This window comes from Eublepharis macularius, chromosome 13 (assembly GCF_028583425.1).
Source record: "Eublepharis macularius isolate TG4126 chromosome 13, MPM_Emac_v1.0, whole genome shotgun sequence".
NCBI lineage: Eukaryota > Metazoa > Chordata > Lepidosauria > Squamata > Eublepharidae > Eublepharis > Eublepharis macularius.
The window spans coordinates 45,995,553-46,011,979 of record NC_072802.1 but is presented as its reverse complement, the minus strand read 5'-3'; the positions used below and the strand labels follow the sequence as shown (position 1 = coordinate 46,011,979).

The window sequence follows — 16,427 nt, the reverse complement described above, 5'->3', positions numbered from 1 at the left end:
CACAACACACAAAACAATGGTGCCCGAGATGGGCCTGGAGAGTTCATGCGAAAGCCTTACTTACCCCCTCTAGCAAGAGAGAGCCACACAACAGTAAAAATCACGAGGAGCCATGTCTCAGCCACAGCAGCATTATCCATAATTTTTATGATGTACTCTGGACACAAAGTTGATTTGTGTTTTATGGTGGATGTTAGGGGGACTTAAGTTTGCTAGGTCCAGGTTGGGAAATTCCTGGAGATTTAGGGGTAGAATTATACATTTGGTCACTATAAACTCTAGAGAATGGATAATCATTTTGTGGTCATCAGTTATATCAAATACATTGCCCTTCATTTCCTTTTCTATCTTGTAGGGCCCAATTAATTTCCCTTGACCTTTTATTATCTGCAGAAACAGAAAGTGGATGAATGTATATGTGAAAAAAATGTGATTGATTTCATCGTTGCTTGCTGTAAATGGATCTGACTGACATACTCTACTTCAGTGTTCTCCAACATGGTGCCTGTGAGGCACCAAAGCACCTGCTGATACCTTTCTTGGTGTCCACCTTGTGTTTTTAGAAGTGGCTGGGGCCAGGTGGGGCTTTTGCTAAGCATGGCTTCTGGCTGGCCATTAGATATTTGATTAGCAGTGTAGATTTTTAAAATTGCTTTGGCAGAAGCTACTTCCACTTCATAAGGATCTTCACGGTAGGGCTGAACATAAGAGTTAGCATCCATTTTGTGGATGGCCCCACCTCCTGTAGCAGCCATTTTGTGACCACACCCATCACACTGTGTCAGAATTCCAAATGTACCCACAAGATCAAAAAGGTTGAAGACCCCTGCTCTACATGGAACAAGGGAGTCAGAAGTCTGGAAGAAGCTGAAAAGGGGAGGGGGCTTGGGATTAAAGAGACAAATTCCAAGAAGGAAAGTAAGCTTGTTACATATAACATTTCATGCAGCATTGAAGACCTGAAACTCACACCAGGGGTACACGGGTCATGAACTAAAGTCAGAGTGTTGAGGCAGTTGACCAGTCTGAACTGAACCGGTTTTTCCAAATTTCCTCTACAATTCCCTGTAAATAGAAAACTGGCACTGCATGAGAAAATAAGGGTATATCTTTCCCTCAATGTGCTATTTTCTTAATTTGCCAGGAAATTTCTCTTAAAGTTTTCCAACATTCAAAAGCGTAACCCTCCCCTTCTCCACAGTCTGAAATGGTACTGTTTTGCTACCTCAGCATTCTAATACCTCTAATACCTGCCTCATATACAGACAGGTCTGAGCCATGTTATGTTGATTTGTTGTTTTTACTATCCACTGTATTTGTTTATGGACCCTCTATTATTTTTTTAAGATAGAGCCACTCAATAGGGTTGCAAGCCTTCAGGTCAGGCCTGGAGATATAGAATTACAACAGATTCCCGGATGACAGATCTCAGTTCCCCTAGAGAAAATGGCTGCTTTGGAAGGTGGACTCTATGGCACTATACTCTGCAGAGCTCCATACCCTCCCAAAACTCTACTGCCCCAGGCTCCACCCCCAAATTTCTAGGAATTTTCCTACCTAAAGTTATAGACAAGCCTATTTACAAGCCAGCCACTGAAGCCCCAGGGCCCTGAGAATGATCTCCACATCAGCACATGCTTTTTGCACCCTGGAAGCTGATCAGGAATCAGTCCTGCTTGACAAACCTTGCAGGTACATAAACCTCCCCTGTTCCGTCTCTTAGAGATATTTCACACTCGGTGTTTACCGCGCTGTCAAGTAGAAGTCACGCCGATGGAGGCGGCTGCGGATTTCCCCCCTGTCCTTTCACACTTGTACTAATCCCCGAATCAGCCTCCCGAGATTTTTTTCACATTACCAGAGATACCCCGTCTTAGCCGCGGAATTTCCGGGCTCTCAATTAAAACAAAACTATCCAAAAAAGCACGCATGCGTGGAAACGTTTCGCCGGGGTTTTTTTTTTTTTGTTTTTTTAAATACCGCGCCTGCGGCGTCAGCAGGCAAGCTAGAGAGAAGGGTTTGAGTTTTCTCTTCCTACGCTTTATTCTGTTTTCCCAGCCATAGCCGCTGTCTTCTTAGGCGCGCCGTTCTTTAGCTTAGTGCCCCTCTTGCCAAAGAGAGCTCATTAACCCCACCTTTAATACAGAGGTGGAATCTAGCTGAGAGGAGTCCCCCGTGCATGGTTGCTCGTTTAATTTGGGTCACGGGTGGGATTCATACGTGAGTTGCAGGCGCCCAATAAAAGTGTGTGAGTGCATGCTGAACACAGACATCACAGTACAGCGACCAAGGTTTAAATATGATCCTGGTTACTTATTCAGAGGACCTTGAAAAGTGTGTCTGCGGATCATCCCCGTAATGCTCCTGGTGAGCTGGGTTCATCAAACAGGCCATTCATTCAACTCCTGTTGGATGCTTTTGGGGAGAATGTCCCAGCAATAACGCATTTATACCGCGTGTGGTGGAACGTCTCATATTTGTTCCCTCCCACCTAGAAGTTATACTTTCAACCACCTTCTCCTGCCCACTCTGCCCAGAAAGGGGGAGGGGGGGTGGCTAATGACCAAGTCATCTGTCAGTTCTTACTACCAGTGGACATGGAACGTCAGCTGACAAACGGCACAGATGGGACCAAGGTTGTTGATCCTCATGTTACAATGTGAAATGCAGCAGACTGTGCGTTCTGCCACACGACAGACAGCTTAAAAGTCCACTTGACAGCATTGAGGCAGAGATGCTTCAAGACTTGCTTTCCCACTTCCTGCATCGAAGCAGCATGTCATATGACCATTGGTTCCATCTGTGCCTTTTGTCACTTGTGGGTCCTCTTTTTGTTTCTGCTATGTGACTTGATCCACAACATGAAAGATGCTATTGCATCTAGTGTGATCAGGGGAACAGGCTTCTTTTGACCGTGTGGATAAATTCAAGATGAGGATGCCAGGGGAGGTGACGTGTGGGTCTGTCAACTTATGGTTCTAGAGTCTGCTGCAAGCTGCGGCTTCTCCCTGGATTTCTGTCATGCAGTAACAGTATGTCAATAGATTTTCACCTTTACAACTGTTCCATGTTTGCTTGCTCCACTGGACTGATAGTTCAGGAAACAACATAAACCTATGTTATGAATGACTCTGTGTGGCATCTTTTTCAATTTTTCCCCAAGATAGGGACCGGTGGGGTGGTTGCCTAACTGCTGCAATTAACTAACATCTTGAGGTGTTCTCATGTTTACCCATCACAGACACATACGGCCTTGTCAACTATTGAAACCGAGCCATGATAGATGTTAAGTGTCAAGCATAATAAATAGATTGCTCGTGAACTGCGGGGACACCTCTGAAAAATTCTCAGTCCATAACAACGTTTAACACACACAATGTCTTATTTTTTAACATTGAAAACAGATTTATTTATCAGAAACAAATAACACAGACTTCCCAACACCAAGGAACAAAAATCTTGTCACTGATTCAAAATTCCAATTTTGCATGACATTAGAACCACACAGTGATTAGAAAAAAATGAAAATAAGATCTTGCTTTTGCTGTTCATGAGAAATTATTATCCACATTGCAAACAACTTCAACATGATTCATAAAGCACTGGAAATAATTGACATGTGAGAGTTGTCAATTGTAATCTTTCCTTCCATTACGTTATTTTTAAACATACATTTTTTTTCTTTCTGAAACAAACTAAAATATTGCTTAAACATTCTTCAAGCTGACATAACACTGGCTAATTCTTCTTGTCATCTCCTGATTGCTCTGATCCTGAGCTACGATGACCTCGCTCAAGTGCAGAAACCTTTTTCTTTAGAGAACTCAGTTCTTTGTGAAGGCTTCTATTGTTTCTCTCCAATCGGCATATTCTTTCATGGTATCTTCCCACTGTTGAGAAACAGCAAAAAAATTTATTTCTTCATGAAGAGATGGGTTTCGACATTGCGAGAACTTTGCGGTTATCAAAACCACACCAGTGACAAACAATTTTTTTTAATCCTTGTGGAAAACTTGAAGGCCATTCCTGGCATTTTTCAAGGTTTGAAAATATCCACAAAACAATCACCAGGTACGGTTGGTGGTGCTGAGATGGCTCCAGAAAACAAAATCAAACAGAGTCCAGTTGTACCCTTGATACTGACCCATTTAATTTAAGCGTAAGTTGTCGTTATGAGTTGCGCTCTTTGTACGTTGCATAGTGGGTCAAAAGATAATGGTTAGGTGCATAAAAGGAGTGGACACTGTGGGGTAGATGCTTACATTTCCATCTGATATGCCAATGCAACCATATTCTTATGATATTGAGATCATTTTGCCCATGATAAGGTACATGGAAGCCAAGCTATAACTACATGTTTGCAAATTGCAAAAGAGTATGGCCTCACCTCCCAGACCAACTGAAACTAATGCAGCAAAATCTGTGGAGAAACATAGCTCTCACCACTGGACGCATCTGACGGAGAGATGTGTGTTCCACGAAAGCCGATATTTTGGCTTTTGGTGTTCACAGTTCTCTTTGTCAAACTTTATCTGGTGGGGAGAGCCCTGGTTATCAAAGGAATCCGCAACATTGGAAGTGGTTGTTCTCGGAGGTGCCGGAGGAGTCTCTTTTATTCTGCAACCGCAGACTAACGTGGCCACTCCTATGACCCATTACAGGGATGGACTGATCTGCATACCAGGGGGAGATGTTTGCATCCACATATTGGAAGGAGTTGTTTGAATCCACCCTGCACCCACCACGCGTTCAAAACCTATGAAAAATGTATCCTTTGTGCCTACTTGCATCTGCCAAATAGTCTAGTGATTCATGAAATGTGCTTCAATTACATCGGTTATGTCAATAGTTTTGAACGGACACTATTTGATTATGTGACCACAGACTAGAACTGATGACTTATCTGGATCTATGAATCCACATATCAATGACTCGGTGAATGTTTCCCTACTGACTTCCATACGTGATGTGGGATTGGTACTGTCGCGCCTGATCTGAGCCGCGTGATCAGAAACACCACACCAAACTCTGCCTCAAGTTTTCCTTGGAATAGTCATACTTACTTCTTGATAGACATAGAGATTGTATTCCCTGCATACTACGATAGATCTCGCCAATATCAGCGGATTGGTCTTTATTTGGCATCATGTCACGCAAACCTCCCGCTGAAGTATCACCTGCAAAATTAAAGTCAGTCAATATTTTAGGCAGATATTGAAGTGTCACCCAGCAAAATAAATCAGCGAAAAATGTAACTCCACTCAAATGTGGCATAGCTAAAACGTGCCTGTGGAAAATGAGAGAACTGGAGTTCCCTCTGCATCCTCGGTTCTGCCTTCCTCAACGGCGTTTCTGTCCTCATCCTCAGCATCAGAAGAAGTTGTTTCCTCAATTATGTGAAGTTTGTGCTCAGCGCTCATGGCATACTTTCTCACTGCGGCACCACTGTGTGTTGCTAAAGAAGCTAGAAAGAGAAAAGGTTTTGTTAGAAATTTCCAGAGGAATCCCACATCTGAAGGTTGTGCAAGTGTTGGCAAGGCTGTAGTTTGAGCCTATGCTTGACATCTTTAGAGCCGCAGTGTGTTTTGTTCAAGGAATGAACTGATCTCCTCATCACCACATGTTGGGCATTGTTTACATTCACGATGATGAAGGATGGAAGATAAGTCACCACTTTGGGTTATGAAGACTTTGGACTGCTGATACAGAGACAATTTTTTCTGCCGGAGAAACCGCGCAGAAGATAACAGCCTTAGGCACAGGAAAAAACAAAGGAAACAAGATAATGGGAACACTGCTAAACACCCTTGAAAAATAAAGGCTGAAATTGTTTTCTAGTGATGAGAGCTATATCAAGAGATCGTGTTCACTTCACGTACCACTCAAGAAACGTTGACAAGGTGTTAGTTGTACTCCACTCACCTTCAAAGGAGTCATCATGGAGAACAAATATGTTTTGTTTTAGCTGAGAGTGGATCTGGTTACCTTGATGGTATTTTGCCCAGGCAATAGTGCTTTGATTGGCAAAATAATGGCCATTCATTCCTGCAGAATCTCATGCAATCCCACAATTTTCAGAGCAGCTCTTGATGGCACGTGTGAACCACACAAAAAATTACCTGAGGTACTCGGTTGTGGAGATACATCTCCGGGCATTATGGTTTCAGGAGCAGTCATGTCATCAGTTGCTTCTTCGTGACTACTGCCGGAAGATATAACGATTACGGTTTCTTCAGTTTCTAGGCAATGAGATCCACTGTCATCTGTTCTTTCTCTCTCTGAAGCTAGTGATTTAATACAGCAGAATTCCAATTAATGATCTTGTTATTGGTACATGGAATACACCACTCACTTCTCAAAGTACTTGGACAAGAAAGCAAATTTTTAAAATTGCACCATTTTCTGATCTGATGACGGATCAAAAAACAAATTAAAAATGGTGGCTTTGTTTGGAGTTCATGACTTCCTAAGAATCCTGTCGATGGTTTTTGAATTAGTTTGCCATGGGTAAACTCTAGTAAGCTGACAATCACATAAAAAGTTAAACTTACCTTGAGGAACTGCTGCTGTATTGATCTTTGCTGGGTCTTCAGTTGTCACTCCAAGAGGTGCATAGGCTTGCGCATCAGATTCTGCTGCACTTGATGATTCCACTGCAACAGTTTCTGAATTCTCATCATCCTCAGATGAAGTTTCTTCAATCTTGACTGCTCTTTCACAGATAATCTCTGAAATGAAAAATCATTTGAACAATGGTAAAAAACGGAATGATCGCCCTGATAATGTTTCCCTTTACTTACTTTGCTTTTTATGATCCAGGCATTCAGTTAAAGGGATCAAACAGGATGCATAGCATAAAAGTGGTGACCGGGGGAATTGCATATTAACATGAAAGATGCTTTTGAGGAGATGGTATTTCTCTAAGAACACTCTATGGCTTTCCAATCGTGACAAATAATTCGAAGATTAAAATTAGAGCGTGACAAACAGAAGGTTGACTTCAAAAACCACCCATTTGTTAATGAGGAATGAAGTCTCTTTGAGAACATGCCACTAAAAAGGTGTCATTAAACATGGGGGACTTGCATGGTCCGCCATGGAAGGGGGGGGGGTTCAAAAAACTCACCATCATGAGGTCTTTCTTGACATCGAGGCCTCCCTGCCGCCTTCCAGATTAGCATCATCGCGTTGTGCACCCTAATTCTACGACTGCTTCTAGGAATGCATTGCAGTGCCTCCATTGATGAAATGAAATCGGACTTCAGTTTTTGGAATTTGCTTCGACACTGGTTGGCCGTTCGATGAAATCCGCGACTGCGTAGCACTCTTGAAAGAAATCGATAGATGCCGCGGTTGCTTGATTGCGTGCTGGCCATTAACCGAGATGCATGCCCACTCCTCCGAACAACCCTCAGAAGAAGAGATACCTCCTCCACTTCCCAGACATTTCCATGACGCCGGGAAATCATTTTGCACCAAGTGAACTGCGCCACACACAAATTCCAAAAAGTTCTCTCAAGAGTGATTGGTCTCCCATTTCATCCGCCCGCCCCCTCAACGATTTTAGCCAATCGTCTTAGTGCCCGCCAAAAACATGGAATGTTCTCAAGTAAAAATTTATTTTGGTGGACAGATCAAGTGGAGGCTTATGATAATTTCTCAGAAGCGTGTGGACTTGTGACTGTGACATTGAAGTGTATTTTTGTTTAATTCGTGGTGAACACAGATAAACCATTTTAAAAAAAAATCTAGGACAAGATTTCCTACCCTACCGCACCGTTTTTTACTCTTTCGTGGATGGATGAACGTGAAACTCGATTTCTTTTCCATCACGTGACTAGTAAAGGGGAAAGAAATTGTGGGAACCGAACAAGACAGTGGTGCGTGTGCGAATTGACAGGGCAAAGAATCACACAACGCTTTAGACTGACTGCATTCCTTGTGCTTGAAAAAAACGGGACCGAGTACTTTTTTTTTAATAAAACAAAGCGCTACTTCACAAAACATACATACCGCTATTTTTTTTTTTTTAGGTGTTTCAGAGTCAGGAAAACTGGACTGGGGAGGGGGTCAACACATCAATCCACTGTAATCCGCCCCTCTTAATTTTGCTCCATCACATGTGTAGTCATCGCGACATTTGAGTGGAAGAACTGGTCAATCTGCTCCTGCAAGTCTACTCTATGCTCTTTGCCCTAAAAGACACAAGCACAACTATCCCTAGCAAATGTCCTTCCTCCCCTCTAGGAAGTCATGATTTTTCTCCCGCCAAAAATGTGGCCACGATGATAGGCTGGCCAACTTGGGCGGGAGTTTTCCTTGGAACTGTGCGTTCTCCACTCTTGTGAACACATTTGTCTCACGGCATACTTTGGAATTGCGGAGGATTTTTTGAGCCCGATTTTATTCTGCTGAATTATGTCTGCGGTCCGAGCATTGGCACTGGCCTTGCTTCACATCATCTTTATCTATATTCAGCGATCGATCGATGCCTGCAACAGTTACTGGATGCGAGTGGTTAGAAGAAGGAGAATGCTTAGGAAATCACTTGCACTGAGGTGCATACCTCCGCCTTTATGGAGAACAAGGAGAACAGCAATGAACAGAGCACGTTTTCTCGCTGTAGCCGGAATCAGAGTCCCCCGTCGCTACTGGATTTATCCCCGTAGCAGGGACTGGTGGGACAATTTCGTCACTGCCATATGGGATGACCAGCTGTGGATTGAAAATTTTCGTATGACCAGGGAGACTTTCAATGAATTGGTTCATTCCATAGGGCACCGTCTTTCCCGTCAGCGCACCAGACTTCGCAATCCAATCTCTGTGGAGATGAGAGTCGCCATAGCACTTTGGTATCTTGCCAACTGTTCGACTTACCGTCAATGCATGAACCAATTCGGAGTGGGTATTTCAACAGTGGCAGGAATCGTCTTGGAGGTCTGCTTGGCGATAGAATTGGAGCTACTCAGTAGAGTCGTGTGCCTTGGACCTGATGTGGCGAGGGTGAGTACGCACTCATCTCCCAGAGTAACAGTCTCCATTCAAACTGTACTGGTCAAAGATTACAATTTGAAGCACAAAAAACTATGTTGCTGACATGTAGGCAATGAGCTGCACCTTTAAACCAATTTTATCGTGCCATGAGCTTTCGAGAGTCGCGGTTCCCTTTTTTCTTGTGCGTTTGAACAAGCGAACTGTGATTCTCAAAAGCTTGAGCTACAGTAAAATTTGCAAGTGCTGAGGGTTCTACTGTACTCTTTTTTATTTCACTAGTACAGACTATGGCTAACTCCTCTGGATTCTGGAGATGTGAGACTGCCTCAGCGCTGTAGTGAGGAGATTATGAATATAGGCGGTGGGAGAAAGAGGGGATTCTCTCTAACAGCAATCTTGTTTTTTTCTCTTTCATTGCAGATTATGTCTGGATTTCAGAAACTTGGCTTTCCTCATTGCATTGGTGCAGTTGATGGCACCCATGTTGCCATTTGCAAATTTAAAGGCCGTGGACGGGAGTACATCAACCGCAAGAAATTCAATTCCATTCTCATCCAGGGCACGGTGGACCATACTGGAAGATTCATTGATGCAGAGGTTGGCTGGAGTGGGCGGAACCATGACGCCTTTGTTTTTGTGAATTCTGCAATTTGTACGGCAATGGATGCGGGGGTGTTTGTGCCAGGCAACCCCAGTCTTACAATAGAGGGTGTAACCGTGCCACCACTCATCATATCTGATGCAGCCTACCCCATGAGAAGGTGGCTGATGAAGCCCTTCAATAGGCCCCACACTCCCGCAGAAGCATACTTTGACCGCTGCCTCACCAGAGCTAGGACCATAGTGGAAAGATGTTTCGGACGTTTGAAGGGGCGCTGGAGGTGTTTGAGGTCACAGCTTATGGTTGCGGAGGAGAATGTGACCTGCATAGCTACCGCGTGTGTGGTGCTACATAACATTTGTGAATTGAAAGGTCATGGCATTCCAGAGGATGATTCTCCCGTGAGGCCTGTGGAGGTGGATGAGGAATCTCTTGAACTCCCTGTGGGAGACAGAAGGCACCGGGAGGAGGGGAAGTTGGTGCGCGATGCCCTTGCACGCCACATGTTTCGAAACAGAGAAATCTAACAATATAAAAAACTCTTCAGTCTGATTGTGAAAAAATCTGTGGTTGAACTTGTTGCATGTTCAGAGGTTGGACTCACGGTTTCAAAAAATGTTTCTTGTTGGTTTTGCCTTGATTGGATGTGTCATGCATTCAGTTGCAAGTGCTGGATTCCTATGAAACATGGTTTGTTAGAAAGCTTTGTTTAGAGATTCAATGATGATCTAATGAGTGAATTCTCATTGTTCCATTCCTGTTTTGAAATAAATTTTTATAACATCATGGTAAGAAATGTTCTGTTTGGTGGGCATCAAGTGAGCAGGAGGGGTTTCCACAAAGAGAGAAAGTGAAAAAAAGGGTTCATCATTGCACAGCCCAGGGGTGCCAAGATGGTCAGCACACTGTTGAATGCTAGCTTATCCGTGTGAAACAGCATCAGATCCACAAACACCCTCCCCCAACGTCACACTTCCACAGTGTTCCCTGCGATGGGAACCACCTACAGAACAAAGGAAAAATGACAACCACACACCAAAGTACTCTATTATAAAAAAACCATTCTCTCCTTCAAACTAAAATTGAGAAGGACAGTGTGAGACATAACACAGGCAGTACATAACACAACTAACCATACTGTGCAGAATTAAACCAAACTCTATCACGGGAAATAAAAAAAATTATTTCTTTAAGGTCTTTCAGGTTCCCATTTGGTGGGCACAACAGGACACGAAAGCAGCCTACAACACCAAATAACACAAATAGCATGCACAAATTCTGCCAGCAATTTTGATCGGGGGATTATTGTGTGTGAATTACGTAGTGTTATCTCTCTGGTTGAGGGAATGCTGTCACGGCCTTAGGTCTGCACCCACCGGTTTTTATATTCAAACAAGTGACATAAAAAATCCTTTCTTATAGCAATTGTGTTTTGGGTTGCTCTGTAAGGTGAGGTGACTTGTGCCCTATTTTCCCCTATAATAATAATAATAGCATTCGATTTATATACCGCCCTTCAGGACAACCTAATGCCCACTCAGAGCGGTTTACTAACTGTTATTATTCCCCCAAAAAAGTCACCCTGTGAGGTGGGTGTTGCTGAGAGAGCTCCAAAGAACTGTGACTCGGCCAAGGTGACCCAGCTGTCTTCAAGCGGAGGAGTGGGGAATCACACCCAGCTCTCCAGATGCCCTTTGGTGTTCTCCCCCACCACCAATGTAGACGGTGTCTGGTCTACCGCACAGTTAAAGGCACGAAGTTGTGTGGCACGAGAACCGCCCTTCGAGGTGGAACCAAATGCCCCCCCCCTCCAGGTTGGTTTGCCTTGGTGCTTGCTTGGGGGGTTGGAGGACAGGTAGGAAACGTTCCCCTGATGTCACTGGGCATCTTTCATGCAATATTCCTAACCCCAGAACGACCAGCCTCTCTTATTTTCAACGTGGGAGATGATGGAGAAAGAGGGTGCCAAGAACAACATATTTTTCAGTCCATTAAAAGGACCACCCAACCGGCATCTGCCTGAACCATGTTAGAGGAAGTTAGGACAGGTGGGAGCAGGCACCATGAAAGTTGGCAGCATTTTGATTACAAAAGGCCACCCTGAACTACCTGGGAAGATGAATTCCTTTTTCTCCATATAGAAACATGGATATTGTTTGAAGAATGGGGCACCTTGTTTTGGAGTCCACCATGAAGGTAAATGAAGTACTGTGGGATGTTTATTTTGTGAAGGCACACCTCTAAAAATGTTTTCACCATGCTTTAAGTGAGATGGGCCCCCCTTGCACCATCATCAAACACCGTGTCTTCCCCCCCCCCTCACCCATCCCAATCCCCTCACTAAGATGGAAATGTATGTTGGTACAAGGCACCAATTTCCTGAATGAGAGGAATGTTGGATGGAAGTTTTCAAGGAAAAACCCCAGAACAGGCATGCTGTGTTGGGATCAGCACATGGAACACAGGAACACGTGGCACTGAACGGCACTGGGACTGTGCCCTGTCCTTGAAGACTATCCCACCATGTTTAAAAGTTGTTTTGTTTCTGTTCTTTGGGAAAGGTTTATGGTTTATGTCGGCACATATTTTTAATGTGTTCTCTTAAAGATGACTCGGCTACTGTGCGGTAAGTAAAAACAGCATTCCACACACCTCAGCCCTTATCATTCCTCCATGGGTATTCCCCCCCCTCCCTGCCCAAGATCCCAAACCGGCCTTCTAATCTAAACGGCATTCCCTAAATCCCTACACATGATACAGCATCGGTTGCCTAGGGTGATCAGCATTTCAACATTCCCTTGCCCCATTTTTTGAATTAGTCAGAATTCCTTGTTCATAACATTTCATCAATACTGCTCTTACTGATGTTTTAATTCTCTTCATGTGTTTCTCCAGCAACATCATACAGACATGAGGGGGAGGAGGAGCCCACGGAGGAAACAGGCTCAGAGGTGACCGTGCCAATGGATGAAATGGCCTTGCAACCCAGTTCTGAGGCAGTGAAGCAAGAAGAGGGAAACTGCTCCGAGTTCAATGAAGAAGTCACACCTCAGCAAGCAGTGATTCCACCAGAACAGCTGACTGAGCATTCAGGTACACAAATGGAACTAACTACACCGTCATTCTGCCACATGTTAAACACGTGCTCTGTAATGACAATGAACAAAATTAAATCAAGTTCTCCAAACCCCCTTTTCAGGTGACCCCTGTGAGGAATGCATTCAAGCGCGGTGTCCACTACACACTGTAAATGTGCCTTCTTCATCTTTGGCAAGGGAACAGCCCCTTGAGATACTGGAGACTGTTCACAAGGCAGTGGGAACATGCCTCAGCTGCGGTAAGTAACCATCAATGACTTACAACGTTTGTGAACACAGAAGTGGCCACTCTGCGCTTACACCTTTTGTTTCCACAGCAAAGAAAACCAACAGAAGGATGGACAGCCTGCAGGCCTTGGTGAAGAAGCTAGAAAACAATGTGAGGAATTTGAATGAGGAGAACAAGAAATTGAGGTCCGACATTGATAATGTGCTGTCAAGGTTTAAGGAGATGTAGAAAAGATTTATTTAACATGCATGTTAGTTAAGTGTCCATATGATGCCTCACATGTAATCTTTCAAGTTTTGAAAAGAATAAAAAACAAATTTAAAACTGTGTAGTTTCTCCCATGGGTCAACATTTCAAACAACCGTGGTCAAAAAATAGATCTGGCAAACCGCACCTGGATTGCGGTGGGAAACAAAAACCAATTTTTTTCAATGGCCATTGTCAACCCCTCGCCAACATCGAAAAACACAATTACAGCTGTGACAAACATAATTTCAACAGCAATGATACGTGTGATATGCAGATTCCAACCCAAATGCTGCACCGGAAAAACATGTGGGGCTCAGAGGGATGGATCATATCTTTCTCTCTTTTTAATGATCCGAGCCCTTTTTCTTAGTGGTGCCTTCTCATGATCGTTATCGCGTGTTTTGCTGTTGGCATTTTGGGAAGTTTCTGCAACCGGGCCTGCTCTTTGCTCCCTGACAAAGAGTTCAGTCAAGGAGCTGAGGGCACCGACAGCCCTATTAAGCCCCTCCATATTTTGTGACTGTGCCTCAATAAAAGCCCTACGATCCTCTCTTGCCTCCCTGATAATGTCCTCGTGCCATCTTGTCTCTGATTCCATGGCTGCACGCCAATGGCTGGTTGCCTCCAGAATTTCTCCACGTTCCTTTCTGTTGTTTTGTTCCTCCCTCTGTGCCTGAGATAGCATTCTCTCTGCAACGTTGGTGAGGACAGAGACGCGCCTGGTTCTGGTGCGCGCCTTTTCTAAGCGTGTAGCAGGAGACAGTTGTGCCGTGGGGACCTGCGGTTGTTCCACTGCTGGTGGATTGTTCAGATCTCCTGTTGGAAAGGACAGTGGTTATGCAAGTAGTAGTTACAAAGGAGTTTGCGGAGGTCACAATTTCAGCTCTTTCCTACCTTGCGGATCCTCTGCACCCTGTCCTGTCACCTCCGGGAACTCCTCTATCTGAGTTAAATCTGGATCTTGGAAATAAAAGATTTGGTTGTAAAATGAATGAGTTGATCTTCTTCATTCATGCTCACAGAAGTCTTCTTGACATCAGCAGAACGATGTTTACACCAATATTTTCCATGGTAGCCCAACCCCCACAAACAGATAATTATTTTGAGACTATAGCCATGTTTCTCATGGAGCGGAGCATACCAGGGCTCATTGGGAGGGCAGCATTGATTGTTGACCACAAGCACCCCACTCTATCTGCATCTTACCGTCTGCGGCATTTTCATCCTCTGGATCGGTCATGTCCATTGGGGGGGCTTCTCCGATTGATGTTTCTTGTTCTGTGGAAGAACCTGCAGTAATTGAAAACAAGTGATAGGCTGGTAAACAGTTAATGTACCATGGTTCTCCAGGGGGGGGGGAAAGGGAGGTGACGTTACAGACCATTGTCAGGTGTGGATTAATGCTTGGTGGAAGATAACCCAACCACCTTTGGGATACCTTGCACATTGCTGATCAAGGTGAAGTCCCCCTCTCCTTTCACAGAGCCCTTCTCTGCTGAAACCTGCGCCAGCCCCAGTAAAAAACGTTTCCCACCGCTAGCTTGCCTTGAGAAGCGGATTTCCACAATATTGGTTATACGTCCCCATAGGCAGAATAAACAACACATCCTTCCACGCACAAAAGTTAAATCAGGGAAATGCCCCCCCACTTGCGCCTCATCCCTCTCCTGCAGTGATAACCCAAACACAATCAATCCGTTGAGCATATCCCCGAAATCCTAAGCAGAAGGAAAAAATGCCCCTGAGACTCCGGGAAAGTTCTGCCCAGGCGGGGCACACTGGAGGGCACAGCGAACCCACCCCAACCAAGGACCAGTCATGTCGGTCAAAACTGCATGCTCACCTGAATAATTGGGAGTGGAAGCGGGGACCGCCTGAAGATGTAGAGTGACCATTGGATGTGTGAATAGTTCCTCTGATCCCTCCCATGGAGCGGGAACGCCATGGTTCGACCGATCTTCCCCCATGGGGTCGGCATTGCTCACCGACTGCAGGTTAAGACTTCTTGCCACCCTTTGTGGCCGTATGCTTGCATCCCCTCTGAAAATTCTTGCAAGCTGTGCATAGAAAGGGCATGTTGCAGGGGCATTTCCCGATCTTCCATTGTGTGCCGCGACCCTCTTGTACTCCTGTCTCAAAGCTTTTGTTTTTGTCCGGCATTCGAGTGCGGTTCTTGCATGGCCTCTCGCCACCATCTGCTCTGAGATGCGCTCGAAAACATCAATGTTCCTGTGACAGAGCAATAGTGCCTCTTGCACCTTCTCCTCACCCCAAAATTCAATGAGGTCCAATGTCTCCTTCTCCCTCCAGGAGACCCCTCTCCCACTGGTTGGTTTTAGTGCAGCCATTTCCTTGAGCAACCGTTGAGCAGTGCACGGAGGTGGCACAGATCGCAGGAGTTGAATTTCCCGCCCAGCAAATAATGGCACCCCATTGGTCCACAAAAATCACGTGATCCCAGAAGGGGTGAGTTTGAACCTCGTTTGAGGGCACCACCCACTGCCCCAACCCCATTCCCATCCCGAAAAAAGGAGTCAAAATATGTAGAACACACAATTGGAGATGTCTCAATGCACCTTTGCATCCACAGAACGCAGAAACGTTATGGCCAATTTTATTTTTCATTACTGGAAAATGTCGATGGTGGTTCCTGATTGAATTGTCAAAATGCAGAGAGTTTTGAGTGGAGAGGGGTTGTCACTGAAACGTTTGGTTCATCATGACCACAATCGCTCACCGCTAGGCAAACATTTTTTTAAGGGGGGGGGTTGGAAATGTGAGGCGCGTAACACGAACTTATCAGGATGCAAAAGACGGGGAGAGAAGAATAGAGATGGCACCAATGGAGATGTACCGCTGAAATGTTTAGGTAGCGGGGAAAAAATGGCGGACGAAGCATTTGGGGAGCTGGAGATGCAGACCAATCAGCTTCCGACGACAAGACTTAGCGGGGGGAGAGAGAAGCAAAAAAGGGACAAAAGTGTTCACACTGGGATTTATCGGATCAGCATTGAGTTGGCAGCGGATTATGGGAAAATTCGCGGTATGTCCGCAGTGAGAAAAATCGGGGATAACCCGGACTGACAGCGGCTCTGCGTCCCATGGATGCCTTGCTAATGTGAAAACTCTGAAAACATGGGATGCAAACCAGGGACAGATACGCTGCTAAGTGTGAGTGTGAAATATCTCTTACTTGCTCCATCTGTGCTGATCTGCATGTGGGAAGAGAAACTGTAAGCAGGTGGTGTTTGTTACA

The 16,427-nt window shown here is 44.8% G+C and overlaps 1 protein-coding gene across 4 annotated transcripts; it reads right to left on the bottom strand.

Annotated features, from left to right (window-relative positions):
- Nucleotides 1-3,381: 3,381 nt before the first annotated feature.
- Nucleotides 3,382-16,339, bottom strand: LOC129341191 (uncharacterized). 4 transcript variants are annotated; one of them, XR_008598104.1, is made up of 7 exons: nt 15,015-16,339; nt 14,378-14,461; nt 14,066-14,131; nt 6,552-13,987; nt 6,120-6,284; nt 5,064-5,464; nt 3,382-3,890 (listed from the first exon to the last, which is right to left on the bottom strand). XR_008598104.1 is itself a non-coding variant. In XM_054996237.1 (6 exons), the coding sequence occupies exons 1-6, from the start codon at nt 7,467-7,469 to the stop codon at nt 3,739-3,741; spliced, it is 1,128 nt and encodes a 375-aa protein (XP_054852212.1). In that variant the 5' UTR covers nt 7,470-16,339; the 3' UTR covers nt 3,382-3,738. The 4 variants fall into 4 exon arrangements, 1 of the variants encoding a protein (XP_054852212.1); XR_008598105.1 differs by having other exon boundaries at nt 3,382-5,464; nt 6,552-6,728; nt 7,127-13,987; XR_008598103.1 differs by having other exon boundaries at nt 3,382-5,464.
- Between the last annotated feature and the right edge of the window lie 88 nt (nt 16,340-16,427).